The following is a 15,451-nucleotide window of genomic DNA, read 5'->3' as shown; positions in this document are numbered from 1 at the left end:
GTCTGCCCTTATACTATTTCCTGTATTTTATCTTACAATGGATCTATGTCTATCCCAGGCATGTTTAAATTCAGTTACTGTGGATTTATCTACCACGTCTGCTGGAAGTTTGTTCCAAGGATCTACTACTCTTTCAGTAAAATAATATTTTCTCATGTTGCTTTTGATCTTCCCCCAACCAAACTTCAGATTGTGTCCCCTTGTTCTCGTGTTCACTTTCCTATTAAAAACACTTCCCTCCTGGACCTTATTTAACCATTTAATATATTTCAATGTTTCAATCATGTCCCCCCTTTTCCTTCTGTCCTCCAGACTCTACAGATGGAGTTCATGAAGTCTTTCCTGATACGTTTTATGCTTAAGACCTTCCACCATTCTTGTAGCCCGTCTTTGGACCCGTTCAATTTTGTCAATTATAGTTGGTTGCACAGCCAGCTGTATGTTCAGACTGGACTCGGCATTTTTATCTGCCTATCAAATTCTTCCAAAAGACCCGGAATGAGCAGATGTGGCTGTTTGGGGGTCTTAAAGGTATTATTATTATTATTATTATTATTATTATTATTATTATTATTATTATTATTATTATTATTACTATTACTATAATAATAATAATAATAATAATAATAATAATAATAATAATAATTATTATTATTATTATTATTATTATCATTATCATTATTATTATTTCAATACAGCCAGTCAGATGTTAAAACTGGATTTGCACTTTTGTCCACCTTTTGAGTCTTTCCCAAAAATTTGAGATACCATATTTTTGGGAGTATAAGATGCATCTTAATTTTTGGAGAGGAAAATAGGGAAAAGAATCTGCTTATTAGGTATTCATCTGGCCAGCATCCTTAGTCTGGTCAGTTTCAGCACATTATTTTATCCCCTGGTTAAGGGCTTAAAAAAAACCTTATTTGGAGAGAGTAACAATGAAAGAGTTTGCAAGCTGGTAAGAACTGGAAACATCGTTAGCACCTGGAAAGAAACAGCCTGAGCAAGTAGAGCAATGAAAAAAAAACCTGCAAAGACTTAGGGCTTGGAAAACATTCTTCGCAGAGAGTAACAATGAAAGAGCTTGCAAGACGGTAAGAGCTGGGAACATTATTAGCACCCGGTTGTTCTGCCGGGCTCTCTGGTAGGAGCCTCCCGAAAATTCAAGGGTACAAATTTCACACACACACGTGTTTGAAAATTCAAAACAATGTTCTTTATCACAAAATTCAAAATAAACTAAGCACTCTTTTCGTATTGCAAAGAGCACTCTTCCCAAAACAACCGGGTAGTCTGTACAATTTCCCTTAAGCAGTCATTAAGTACTTAGCTAGCAGCTGTGAAGAAACTTCACACCCCTCCTTCTTCCAAGAAGTGAGACACACACACACACACACACACACACACACGTTGCTCTGCTTTGGTTTCAAAGGCATGAAAAATCAACAAAGTCCAGAAAACAGCAACACACGATTCCTGAAGAACTGCGATCAGATACTCTTCCACAACAGCCAAACCTACACACTGCTATTTATAGCAGCAGCCCTAATTACTGGAGCCCCACCCAAACACAGGTGGCCTCTCTTATCTCCTGTAATATGTCCTTACTTGGTCTCTTCTACGCATAATTCTGCACTTGCGTGGGTCCAAGACTTCTTCATCCGAATCAATGGAAGATAAGGGAGATTGACTTTCTGGGCTGTGTGCCAAACCCCCCTCTGCCAAGTCACTCCTACCTTCTTCTTTGTCCGAGGAAACTAAACTCTGAACTGACTCTGTCGGCAATAACACAGGCCTGTGAGATGTTGAAGTTTCCCCTGCATCCACCTCCACATTCCCTGGGGCAGGAGCTGGGCCAGAGCCAACCACAACACTGGTTAGGGCTGGAAAGAAACATTCGGAGCAAGTACAGCAATGAAAAAACTCTGCAAAGACTTAGGGCTTGGAAAACATTCTTTGCAAAGAGTAACCATGAAAGAACCTGCAAGAGATCGTTATCACCTAGTTAGGGCTGGGTGGGGGAGCTTTGAAAAAAGCTGCATTCAGAGTATCAGACACACCTGAATTCTCAGCCTCTTTTAGGGAGGAAAAAGGTGCATCTTATACTCTGAAAAATATGGTAAGCAAATGTCGGTCTTGGTTGATGTCACAGGCATCCTCACAGGATGTAAGCTGTTCGGTGGAAAGCTGCCTGTTGCAATTGACCGATGGGCAATGTGTTCGATGCCGATGCCACTCCATTGGTGCTCCACTTGTTCTGGGATTCCCCAAATTTGCTTGTTATAATTGGAACTGTTCCCTTTTGCCACAGTCGTTCTGTTCCTATTGCCATCAGATTTATTTTGCTGCCCGTCTCACGGCAATTATCTCAACTGTTCATCAAATTTATTTGCTGCCCGTCACACTGCTCAAGGCGACTTTGAACTCCCTTTCAGAAGGCAGAGAAAATAATTATAGCTAAGCTAATCCACAGTTTATTGAATCATAGTTTCAGAAGGAATCCGGCAGTTTGTTTTCCAACAAGCAGAAGTTTCCCCTTTTAGTAAAATTTAGGGGGAAAAACACTGTCGGAAACTCAGTTCTCCCTCTATAAACAGTCACATCCACAATCTCTGGATTCAGTCGATGTACATTAAGCAAGTGTTTCTTGTACCCTTACGATTTATATTAATATGGATTGTTTCCTGGTTGCTTATTTGACCCCATGACAATTATTAAGTGTTGTATCTCATGATTCTTGACAAATGTATCTTATCCTTTGATGTACACTGAGAGCATCTGCACCAAAGACAAATTCCTTGTGTGGCCAATAAAGAATTCTATTCTATTCTTTCTATTCTATTCTTTCTATTCTATTCTATTTTATTCTAGTCTAGTCTAGTCTATCCCTACTCTATTTTTATTCTATTCTGTCTTCTGTTCTATTCTATTTCTACTCTATTCTATTCTATTGTTGTACTTAGCTCTGGCCCAGCTCCTGCCCCAAGGACTGTGGATGTGGGGGAGACATCCACATGCGGCAGGCCTGTTTTGCCCCCGGTGGAATCTGCCCAAGAAGACATGAGTGACAGGGAGGAGGAGAGTCTGGCAGACAGCTCAGAAGGAGTTCAATTATCTAGCTCCTCCTTGCATTCAGAACAAGAGTTAATGATCTGAGTATTGTTTCGGCAGTTCTGTGTTGGCAAATACTTCAAAAGAAAAGGATTTAGGGGTAGTGATTTCTGACAGTCTCAAAATGGGTGAACAGTGCAGTCAGGCGGTAGGGAAAGCAAGTAGGATGCTTGGCTGCATAGCTAGAGGTATAACAAGCAGGAAGAGGGAGATTATGATCCCGCTATATAGAATGCTGGTGAGACCACATTTGGAATACTGTGTTCAGTTCTGGAGACCTCACCTACAAAAAGATATTGACAAAATTGAACGGGTCCAAAGACGGGCTACAAGAATGGTGGAAGGTCTTAAGCATAAAACGTATCAGGAAAGACTTCATGAACTCAATCTGTATAGTCTGGAGGACAGAAGGAAAAGGGGGGACATGATCGAAACATTTAAATATATTAAAGGGTTAAATAAGGTCCAGGAGGGAAGTGTTTTTAATAGGAAAGTGAACACAAGGACAAGGGGACACAATCTGAAGTTAGTTGGGGGAAATATCAAAAGCAACATGAGAAAATATTATTTTACTGAAAGAGTAGTAGATCCTTGGAACAAACTTCCAGCAGACGTGGTAGATAAATCCACAGTAACTGAATTTAAACATGCCTGGGATAAACATATATCCATCCTAAGATAAAATACAGAAAATAGTATAAGGGCAGACTAGATGGACCATGAGGTCTTTTTCTGCCGTCAGACTTCTATGTTTCTATGATACAGCCACGCATGCGGAGAGCGATGCATAGGCAGCAACAACTGAGAAATTATTATCAAAGAAAATGAGGCCACCTGTGGTTGGGTGGGGCTGTGGTCATTAGTGAGGCTGCTATGAATAGCAGCCTGTGGGTTTGGCCATTGTGGAGGATTATTTGATCCTTGTGTTTCGTGACTGCTTTACTGACTTTGACTTTTTGTGTGCTGATTTTTCCCCGGTTTGAAACTAAACCAGAGCAAAGTGTGTTTCACTTTGTGAAAGAAGAAGGACTGTGAATTGCCTCACAGCTGCAAGCTAAGTATCACAGAACTGATAAGGGACTTGTACAAATTACCAGTTTGTTTGGAGACGAGGGCTCTTTGCTATATGAAAAGAGGGCTTGGTTTAAGTGAATTTTCATTATAAAGAACATTGTTTTGAATTTTCAAACGTGTGTGTGTCTGAAATTTGTACCTGTGAATTTTTGGGAGGATTCTACCAGAGAGCCCAACAGAACATTCTATATTCCATTACTTCTATTCTATTCTATTCTATTCTATTCTATTCTATTCTATAGTCCAGTTTTGAAAATAACACCTCTGCATTGCTGCTCTGGAATTATTTTCCGAAGATTGCCTGCCAGAAAAAACTCCAAGATATATCTAAATATAATATATCAAAGAACAGAGTAGAAATTAGACCCTCTTTCCTGATCTGCTCAATTTCTGCTTACAGTTTTATCCCCTTCTGTACCAGCATCCTGAACTGACCCCGTCCAGCGTCAGCTGTGCACATCCATCCCGAGACCAAATGACCTTTTTTGTTATGACAAAGGATAGTCTTTTAGTTCAGAAAGTTGGCCCTTGACTAGGAAATAAAAATGCACGTTTGCATAGTTTTCGGCTTGGCTCTTGAATTTCTCTTCGCGAAGCAAAGAGAAATTCAGGATACGGGTGGTTTTTTCCCCCTATTCTCAACAACCTCTTTAAACTTTCCTTGTTTTTTTCCAGGATTCTCCTTTATTTTTTCCAAGAAAATATGCCCAAGGCACTTATACGGGTCGTTCTCAACTTACAACCGTTCATTTAATGACCGTTTGAAGTCGCCACCCAGAGTCTGCAAAGAGTTGGGCGGCTTATAAATTTAACAAAGGTAAATTCACTTAACAACCATGTTATTAAGTGCAGGGGTTCACACAACAACTTTAGCAGGCGAGTACTAAATTTTTAATCGGGAAAATGGCTAGTAGATAACACACACACACGTGTGTGTGTAGGGATATTCACATTGCACTAAAACTCCATCTCTCTGCATAAAGAAATCAAGGTTTTAAAGCTAAACAGAGTGGTTTCTGCAGGATCCCTTCTGATGGGCCTCTGCCTACAATGGTATAACGTTTCCGGGCTTAACATAAGAACATAAGAACCTAGGAAGAGCCCTGCTGAATCGGGCCAAAGCCCATCAAGTCCAACATTCTGTGTCCCACAGTGGACCCCCAATTGTCCATGGGGATCTTGAGCAGAAGGAGAAGGCAAGACCCCCCCCCTTTCCCTCGACCCCCAACAAATGGGACCCAAGGGAACCCTTCCTGCCTCAATCAACACAGAGGTGGCACTTGGACATCTGTTTCAATCACCACTGATACACTTGGCATCCATGAATCTGTCCAATGCTGCCTTGAAGCTATCAGTTCTAGATCATGATTAAAATGATTCAAGTGTTTACGGGTCAAAACATACTACTTAATTATTTCCTCTTTTAAAAGTCATTAAGGATCAGACTAAGGTACCAGAGAAGGAAGGACAATAAAAAAAACTATTATTCAATAAATAGTGCATAAACAGTAACATTTTAAGGTTTTGCACTGAACCCGCAAGGGTCAGTACGATAACAGATTAGGCAAGTAGCTCGATTTTCTTTCATTGCTATAAAAGTTCGGTTTTTAGATCATGATTTAAATGATTAAAGCGTTTATGGGTAAAACATATTATTTAATGATTTCCTCTTTTAAAAGTCATTAAGGATCAGACTAAGGTACCAGAGAAGGAAGGACAATTTAAAAAACGATCAAGTATTCAATAAATACTGAGTCACCTCGAGAAGGGCGGCATAGAAATCTAATAGAGAGATAGATAGATAGATAGATAGATAGATAGATAGATAGATAGATAGATAGGCAGGCAGGCAGGCAGGCAGGCAGACATAAATAAATAGTGCATAAACTTACTACCGCCACTGCGTCTCCCACCCATGGGAATAGAAGCCCATTCTCTGCCCCCATCAGAGAAGGTTCACAACTTGGGTGTCCTCCTTGATCCACAGCTCACATTAGAGAAACATCTTTCAACTGTGGCAAGGGGGGCGTTCGCCCAGGTTCGCCTGGTGCACCAGTTGCGACCCTACTTGGACCGGGAGTCACTGCTCACAGTCACTCATGCCCTCATCACCTCGAGGCTCGACTACTGTAATGCTCTCTACATGGGGCTACCTTTGAAAAGTGTTCGGAAACTTCAGATAGTGCAGAATGCAGCCGCGAGAGCTATCATGGGCTTTCCCAAATATGCCCATGTTACACCAACACTCCGCAGTCTGCACTGGTTGCCGATCAGTTTCCGATCGTAATTCAAAGTGTTGGTTATGACCTATAAAGCCCTTCATGGCACCGGACCAGATTATCTCAGGGACCGCCTTCTGCTGCACAAATCCCAGCGACCAGTTAGGTCCCACAGAGTGGGTCTTCTCCAGGTCCCGTCAACTAAACAATGCTGCTTGGCGGGACCCAGGGGAAGAGCCTGCTCTGTGGTGGCCCTGGCCCTCTGGAACCAGCTCCCCCCAGAGATTAGAATTGCCCCCACCCTCCTTGCCTTTCGTAAGCTTCTTAAAACCCACCTCTGTCGTCAGGCATGGGGGAATTGAGATCCTCTTCCCCCTAGGCCTTTACAATTCTATGCATGGTATGTCTGTATATATGTTTGGTTTTTATATTAATGGGTTTTAATTGTTTTTAGTATTAGATTACTATTGTACACTGTTTTATTGCTGCTGTTAGCCGCTCCGAGTCTCCGGAGAGAGGCGGCATACAAATCCAATCAATCAATCAATCAATCAATAAATAAATAAATAAATAAATAAATAAATAACTCCCTGTATGGCCAGTTGGGACCCCCCTCGCCCTCCTGGAGGGGAGAGGGAGGGGAGAGGGAGGGGAGAGGGAGGGGGGCCGGCCTGTCACTCACCATCCTCCTGGCTGTGGGTATTTGGGGGGCTCCGCATCGTTTCCTCCTGGGGGGGGCTGAGGTTGGCCTGGAGCGGCTGATCAGCTGACATCCATGTGGAGTCATTCATGTCAAACTCCTCGCTGCTGCTGACAGAGGTCTCATCCTGGAGGGGGGGGCGAGAAGAAGAAGAAGAAGAAAGGGTTAAACTGGAGAGGAAGGAATTTGTGGGCGGGGAAGGACCAAGGGGTGGTGGTGGGGAGGACGAAGACCCCCTGCTCTTTTTCACCCCCACCCCCACCAACGGCAGCTCTACTTCCCCCCCTTTCTTCCTCCCCCCCCCCCAAACAAATCTCAGCTGGAAAGAAACAACAGAGAGAGAGAGAATATAGAAAGTGATTAAGGGGGAAATAACCGAGATTGTTGTCGCTCCCTGCCACGCCTCTCCATCCGGGCATCCTGGGCTAAGGGGGCCAGAAGATGACAAGACACACAAACACACAATCTGGCTTCTCCAGCCAACACCTGCCAAGAGATTCGAACCCTTCTCTTTCATCCTCTGATCCCAAGAGGCAGGTGTGCAAGGGGGGGGTCACCTGAGGGCCCCCCCCTCCTTGCAGACGCCAGGTGAGGCTTCAGCCCTCCGGACTTCGGCTCCATCGTCCATTTCCTGCAGGGCTTTGATGCCCACAGCGTGGGAGAGAATCTCTACTCCGGGGAGCCGTAGTAGTAGTAGTAGTAGTAGTAGTAGTAGTAGTAGTAGTAGTAGTAGTAAAGATATAGGAGCCAGCAGGGGAAGATGGCTGCTTTCGGCCAAGGCCAGGCCGCCACATATCAATAATCAGATTTAAAAAGGGAAAAAGAAGAAGGAGGAAGAGGAGGGGAAAGAGAGGGAAAGGAGAGAGAGGAGAGGAAGAGAAGAGGGAGGAGGAGAAAAAAAGGATAGAGAGAGCAATAAAGGGAAAGAGATAAAGAGAGACAGGGCAGAGATTAGATGAATAGAAAAAGAAAGAGAAAAAAAGACAGAGGGGAGAGAGAAGGAGATATAGAGAGAAGAAATGGAAAGATGAAGAGAGAGAAACAGAGGAGAGAAGTATATAGAGAAAGAGAAGAAAGAAAGAAAGAAAGAGGGAGAGAGAGAAAGAAAGAAGGGGAGAAAGAAAGAGAGGAAGAGGTAGAGAGGAAGAGAAAAAGAAGCGAAATAGAGAAGAGATAAACAGAGAGGGACAGAAACACAGAGAAGAGAAAAAGAAAAAAGAAAAATAGGAAGGAGGGAGGGAGAAATACAAATATAAAGAAGAGAAACAGAGGAGAGAACTAGCTAGAGAGGAGAGAAATAAAGAGAGAAGAGATAAAAGATAGAGGGACAGAAACAGAGAGGAGAGAACTAGAAAGAGAAAGAAAGAAAGAAAGAAAGAAAGAAACGGGAGAGAACTAGCTAGAGAGAAGAGAGGAAGAAGAGAAAGAAGAAAGAGAGAGAGAGAGAGAGGAGAGAACTAGTTAGAGGAGAGAAATAAAGAGAGAGATAAAAAATAGAAGGACAGGAACAAAAAGAGAACAAGAAAGAAAGAAAGAGAAAGAAAGAAAGAAAGAAAGAAAGAAAGAAAGAGGGAGAGAACTAGTTAGAGGAGAGAAATAAAGAGAGAGATAAAAAATAGAAGGACAGGAACAGAAAGAGAACAAGAAAGAAAGAAAGAAAGAAAGAAAGAAAGAAAGAAAGAGGGAGAGAACTAACTAGAGGTGGGGAGGGCAGGGAGACGCAGGTGCTGGCACCTGACCAGGTAATAAGAGAAAAGGAAACAGAATTGCCAAGAAAAGTTGCACCTTAGCAGCCGTTGCAACCGAGCTCCATCCCTCAAGGGTGCTACGGCAGCCCCCCAACTTGCTAAAAAAGCGGAATAAATAAATAAATAAATAAATAATAACCGTGATAATAATAATAATATTTTTTTAATAATCCCCAGGGGCTTTGCAATCAGGCAAAGGGCGTGGGGGGGGGGGGGGGGGAAATGGCTCTCCGGCAGTTATGGGGGGCAAGCCAGGCCCTTTGGCCAGAGCCGTTTTAAATCCTTCTCAGCTGGATCAGCCTCCACGGAGCATCTTTGCTAAGGAGAAACGCTGTCCACGTCACGACTGGCCACGGAAATGCCGGACGCCGCTGGGAAAGAGCAGCGAAAGGAAAGACATTTAAAAATGCAGGCAGGACGCGCGGCCATTAAGACTCTGCCAGTGGCCACCAGAGGGTTTCGCTCCCGGCTCAGCTGAGGTTTGTTAGAGCCGTGTTTCCCAACCTTGGCAACCTGAAGATATCTGGACTTCAACTCCCAGAACTCCATAGCCAGCGAATGCTGGCTGGGGAATTCTGGGAGTTGAAGTCCAGATATCTTCAGGTTGCCACGGTTGGGAAACACTGTGTTAGAGAGTAAGAAGTCAAATCAAACTGAAACTTCAACAGAATTATCCCAAAAGGATCAACTATTATAACACAGATAAGAGGAACTGTCAACATATCATCAGATGACTCCAAAATGTTTCCAAAAAAAAAAAGAGAGAACAAAACTAAAATAGTTTGAAATACTTTGATTTAAAGGTCCAGAAAGACCTGGACTTTGTCTCAGATTGGTGTAAAACCTGGCAACTTCAAATATAACTAGCAAATGTTTCACCCTCCACATCGGCAAAAAGAATCCAAACCTCATATATAAACTGAATAAACAAAATCTCACAGCCAACCCCCACTCAGTAAAAGGCCTTGGAATACTAATATCAAATGATCTAAGTGCCAAAGCCCACCACAACAATATCGCCAAAAAGGCTTCTAGAGTTGTTAACCTGATCCTACGTAGCTTCTGCTCTGGAAATCTCACACTACTCACCAGAGCCTACAAAACTTTTGCCAGACCCATCCTTGAATACAGCTCATCTGTCTGGAACCCATACCACATCTTGGACATCAACACCCTTGAAAATGTCCAAAGATATTTCACCAGAAGAGCCCTTCACTCCTCCACTCAAAACAGAATACCCTATGAAAGTAGACTATCAATCCTGGGTCTAGAAAGCCTAGAACTATGACGCCTAAAACACGATCTAAGTATTGCCCACAAGATCATATGCTGCAACGTTCTACCCGTCAATGACTACTTCAGCTTCAACCGCAACAACACAAGAGCACGCAACAGATTCAAACTTAATATTAACCGCTCCAAACTTGACTGTAAAAAATATGACTTCAGCAATTGAGTTGTCGAAGCGTGGAACTCCTTATTGGACTCAGTAGTAACAACCCCTAACCCCCAACATTTTCCCCTTAGACTATCCACAATTGACCTCTCCAGGTTCCTAAGAGGTCAGTAAGGGGCGTGCATAAGTGCACTAGAGTGCCTTCCGTCCCCTGTCCAATTGTCTCTCCTTTATCTCCTTTATCTTTTCTTCCTTTCATATATCTTCTCCTCTATTTTTATATCTTTTCTTCTATCCTTTTCTTTATACAGTATATATATTACTACTTGTCTATCCTCTTCAATGTGTATTTGTATTGGACAAAATAAATAAATAAATAAAATAAAAATAAAATCTAAAAGTCACAAAATTAACGGTCAACAATACGGTTGACAATCTAGTTGTATATGTGAAAGGATTAGACGGCAACATGGTAAATCTATGAAGATTAAAATTGACTATATATAACCTGTATACAAAAGAATATGAGGGGAAATGGAAATTATATAAATTTATATTTATATATTTATATATTTATAAATTTATATATTTATACGTATATTGGCCATACAGTGATAAGCCATCACAAACAAACTCGAAGTTATTGTAAAATAATCTAATATACTCGGCATTATTATTTCTATCTTTTATGATGTGCACCACATACAATTACATTATGGAAATGGTTTATTCTTTTCCTCCCCTTTCTTTTTTTCTTTGTTATACATGTATTATTTGTCTTTTTTAATGTATATAACCAATAAAGACTATTTTTTTTAAAAAAAGAGTTCCAAGGTTTATTGTCATCACGCTGGAAGGAAGGACGTTACATACAATGTTTAATAGGCCTGCAGACTAAAACATTTGTTTGTTTGTTTGTTTGTTTTGTCAAGTATGTACTGGTGGTACACAAAAATATAATAATATTTATATACAAGATGCTAGTAAGAAAGAAACATTAGGACAAGGGACAGTAGGCACGCTGGTGCACTTATGCACGCCCCTTACTGACCTCTGAGGAATTGGGAGAGGTCAGCAGTGGACAGTCTAAGGGTCAAGTTTTGGAGGTTAGGTGATACTACAGAGTCTGCAAGTGAGTTCCAAGCATCAACTACTTGTATTTCCTGCAGTCGAGTTTAGAGCAAATTTCGTCATTATTTTTATTTATTTTATTTGTTTTGTCAAGTACATATTGGTGGTATACAGAGATATAATAATATTTATATGCATGATACTAGTAAGAGAGAAAAATAAGGACATGGGACGGAAGGCACGCTGGTGCACTTATGCACGCCCCTTACTGACCTCTTAGGAATCGGGAGAGGTCAGCAGTGGACAGTCTAAGGGTCAGGTTTTGGAGGTTAGGTGATGATACTACAGAGCCAGGTAGTGAGTTCCATGCATCAACTACTCAGTTACTAAAGTCGTATTTCCTGCAGTCGAGTTTGGAGTGGTTTATTTTCAGTTTGTATCTGTTGTGTGCTCGTGTGTTGTTGTGGTTGGAGCTGAAGTGGTCGTTGACAGGAACATCGTTGTAGCTGCAGCAGATGATTTTATGGGCTATGCTTAGGTGGTGTTTAAGGCGACATAGTTCTAAGATTTCTAAACCTAGGATTGTGAGTCTACTTGTGTAGGGTATTCTGTTGCGAGTGGAGGGCTCTTCTAGTAAAGTATCTCTGGACATTTTCTAGAGTGTTTATGTCCGAAATGCGGTGGGGGTTCCAGACAGATGAGCTGTATTCAAGGATTGGTCTGGCGAAGAACAATTGTGGGATTTGGGTCTGGCTAATCCAGAGAAAAGAAGGAGTGAGGGGGACATGAGAGCAGAATTACAGTATTAAATTAAATTAAATTAAATTAAATTAAACAACATAGAAGTCAATTGATTTGACTTCTATGCCCCCCAATCTCAATGGGACTCAGGGCAGCTTGCAATAATAAATAGTACATACAATAAACATAGAAACATAGAAGACTGACGGCAGAAAAAGACCTCATGGCCCATCTAGTCTGCCCTTATACTATTTCCTGTGTTTTATCTTAGGATGGATCTATGTTTATCCCAGGCATGTTTAAATTCAGTTACTGTGGATTTACCAACCACGTCTGCTGGAAGTTTGTTCCAAGGATCTACTACTCTTTCAGTGAAATAATATTTCCTCACGTTGCTTTTGATCTTTCCCCCAACTAACTTCAGATTGTGTCCCCTTGTTCTTGTGTTCACTTTCCTATTAAAAACACTTCCCTCCTGAACCTTATTTAACCCTTTAATATATTTAAATGTTTCGATCATGTCCCCCCTTTTCCTTCTGTCCTCCAGACTAGACAGATTGAGTTCATGAAGTCTTTCCTGATACGTTTTATGCTTAAGACCTTCCACCATTCTTGTAGCTCGTCTTTGAACCCGCTCAATTTTATCAATATCTTTTTGTAGGTGAGGTCTCCAGAACTGAACACAGTATTCCAAATGTGGTCTCACCAGCGCTCTATATAAGGGGATCACAATCTCCCTCTTCCTGCTTGTTATACCTCTAGCTATGCAGCCAATCATCCTACTTGCTTTCCCTACCGCCTGACCGCACTATTCACCCATTTTGAGACTGTCAGAAATCACTACCCCTAAATCCTTCTGCTAACACAGAACTGCCAATGCAATAGGTCAAACAATTAGTAATAAGGACAGTAAAACCCATAATAAACCCTAATGAACTATCATACACACAGAAACCACATACATAACAAAAATTTGAGGGGCTGCCCTAAAGAAGAGGGGTTCAATCTATTTCCAAAGCACCAGAAGGCAGAACAAGAAGGAGAGAAGCAACCTGGAATTAAGGAGAAATTTCCTGAAAGCTGGAACAATTAACCAGTGGAACACAGCTTGCCACCGGAATATAGTAGAATAGCAGTTGTATTCTATGTCTAGACCCTGGAGGTCTTCTAGTCCAACCCACTGCCTAGGAAAGGAAATCCTATGGAAGTTGGGGGTTGCTTCAGTGCTGGAGGGTTTCAAGAAGAGACTTTGGACAACTATTGGTCTCAAATGGTGTAAGGTATCCTGCCTGAGCAGGGGGCTGAACTAGATGACCTCTAAGGTCCCTTCCAACCAACTCTTGTCAATCTGTAATTCCATAAGGGTCTTCCTGCTTGAGCAGGGGGCTGGACTAGATGACCTCTAAGGTCCCTTCCAACTCTTTTTATTATTGTAATTCTTTATAAGGTCTCGTGCCTGAGCAAGGGGCTGGACTAGATGACCTCTAAGGCACCGTCCAGCTCTATTCCAATTGATCCTTTTGATATTATTCCCAGGAGAGAGGACAATGTGCCTGAGGCAGCTTCCAAGCGAAGGGCGGGAGGAATTAGATCCCATCCCGCAGCTCCGGAGCCTTCATCATCTGAAACCCGATCAAGCTGTCCTTATAGTCCATCAGTCTGGCTTGTGGGCCTATGAATCGGTCCCTCCAGATCCTCCCTCGCTTAATGGCTTCCCCACCCCCCTGCCTCTCTTCTCGCCTTCGGTAGCGAAGTGCAAACGGTGCCCCCCCCCCGCGTGGCATTCAGGTCAGCGTCGGGGTGGGGCAGAAACGCAGGGGAAGACGTGTGGGTGATTCAGGGAATTTGATCTGCAGGTGCTCCTCGACTTACAACGGTTCGTTTAGCAACCACTCGAAGTCAAATTTGTGGGTTTTTTTATGTACACTGAGAGCGTCTGCACCAAAGACAAATTCTTTGTGTGTCCAATCACACTTGGCCAGTAAAGAATTCCATTCTATTCTACTCTATTCTTTGTGGCAACCCCTCATATATTAGAAGGCTGCTTTCATGTCTCCACTGGTTCTTTTTTTCATTAAACTAGCACATTTCCTGCAATCATTCTTAGAAACACAGAAGATTGACAGCAGAAAATGACCTCCTGGTCCACCTAGTCTGCCCTTATACTATTTCTTGTATGTTATCTTAGGGTGGATCTATGTTTATCCCAGGCACGTTTCAATTCAGTTACTGTGGATTTAGCAACCAGGTCTGCTGGAAGTTTCTTCCAAGCATCTACGACTCTTTCAGTAAAATAATATTTTCTCACGTTGCTTCTGATCTTTATTTATTGTTAGAGTTAAAAGGGACCATGAAGGCCATCAAGTTCAACCCCCTTCCCGCAACTAACTTCAGATTGTGCCCCCTTGTTCTTGTGTTCACCTTCCTATTGAAAACACTTCTCTTTGCTGGCTGGGGAATTCTGGGAGTTGAAGTCCAGATATCTTCAAGTTGCCAAGGTTGGGAAACACTGGCTTACAACAATAATAAAAATACAATATAAATAGATACAAAGCGATAAAAAGAAGTCGAACATTATCCAAAACTAAAACATTATCTAAAACTAAAACCCCATTAAAAAGCCATTCATAGAGTTGCCCATCAAGGATGTAAATTTTCTTAATGTAAATGATTAATATTTTTTTTAAAAAAAATTAAAGAAGGAGTGGGGGGGGAGCCCGTTGGCCTGGCATCTCTTTCGGCGCTTCCTGTGGCATTGAGCGCATTCCTACCTCCCACTCCGGCAGGCAAGGAGGAGTGAGGGGGGAGACATTGGCATGTCACCCTCCATCCTCTCCCCCCACTTGTCCCTTTCCTGGCCTCGCTCGGGAGCAGCTCGGGAGGGCCTTGGACAGCATCCAGAGCCGGAAAGGTCAGCCGCGAGATTGCAAAAACCGAGGCGGTAGAGGCGAAAGGGAAAAGGGGGGGGGGGCTCCGGGCAGCTGTGCCCAACGCAAAGGCCTCCGCTGGTCTTGAAGCATGCGTGGAGCCCTGCCCTGCTTCCCAACATGGTGATGGTATTCCTCCCTCGCTCTCGGATGGAAGGGATACCTCTGACCGACCAAGAGAGGTCTTCGTGGGTCTCTGAGCTTGGTGGGGGTCCTGGCAGATGTTTTCATGGTCCAAACTGGGGCACGTAGTGAAACATCTGCGAGGAAATTACCGAGCTCAGGGAGGGTTCAAGGACACCGCGATTCTCCCTCTGTCTCTCTCTTCGCAAACTCAGCCCCCTTCTGACACTAATGAGGTTACCAAGCTTGGCAATGAAACGTCGGCATGAAAGCCACCAGACGCAGAGACCGTCAAAGATCACACAGTCCTCCTCCTCCCCTTCCCTCCTTCTAGCACTGAT

General features: G+C 42.7%; 1 protein-coding gene across 4 annotated transcripts in view; it reads right to left on the bottom strand.

Moving 5' to 3' along the window:
* The window catches only part of NOL4L (nucleolar protein 4 like), a 138,340-nt gene that overhangs the window by 27,095 nt on the left and 95,794 nt on the right, over nucleotides 1-15,451 (bottom strand). For all 4 annotated transcript variants that reach the window (XM_070744391.1, XM_070744392.1, XM_070744393.1 and 1 more), the window contains one exon: nucleotides 7,087-7,231. In XM_070744391.1, the coding sequence (XP_070600492.1) occupies nucleotides 7,087-7,231 (145 nt within the window). The remainder of the gene's footprint in view (nucleotides 1-7,086; nucleotides 7,232-15,451) is intronic.

Source organism: Erythrolamprus reginae, chromosome 3 (assembly GCF_031021105.1).
Source record: "Erythrolamprus reginae isolate rEryReg1 chromosome 3, rEryReg1.hap1, whole genome shotgun sequence".
NCBI lineage: Eukaryota > Metazoa > Chordata > Lepidosauria > Squamata > Dipsadidae > Erythrolamprus > Erythrolamprus reginae.
The sequence above is the reverse complement of the archived record's forward strand: the minus strand, read 5'-3'. Positions and strand labels throughout refer to the sequence as shown.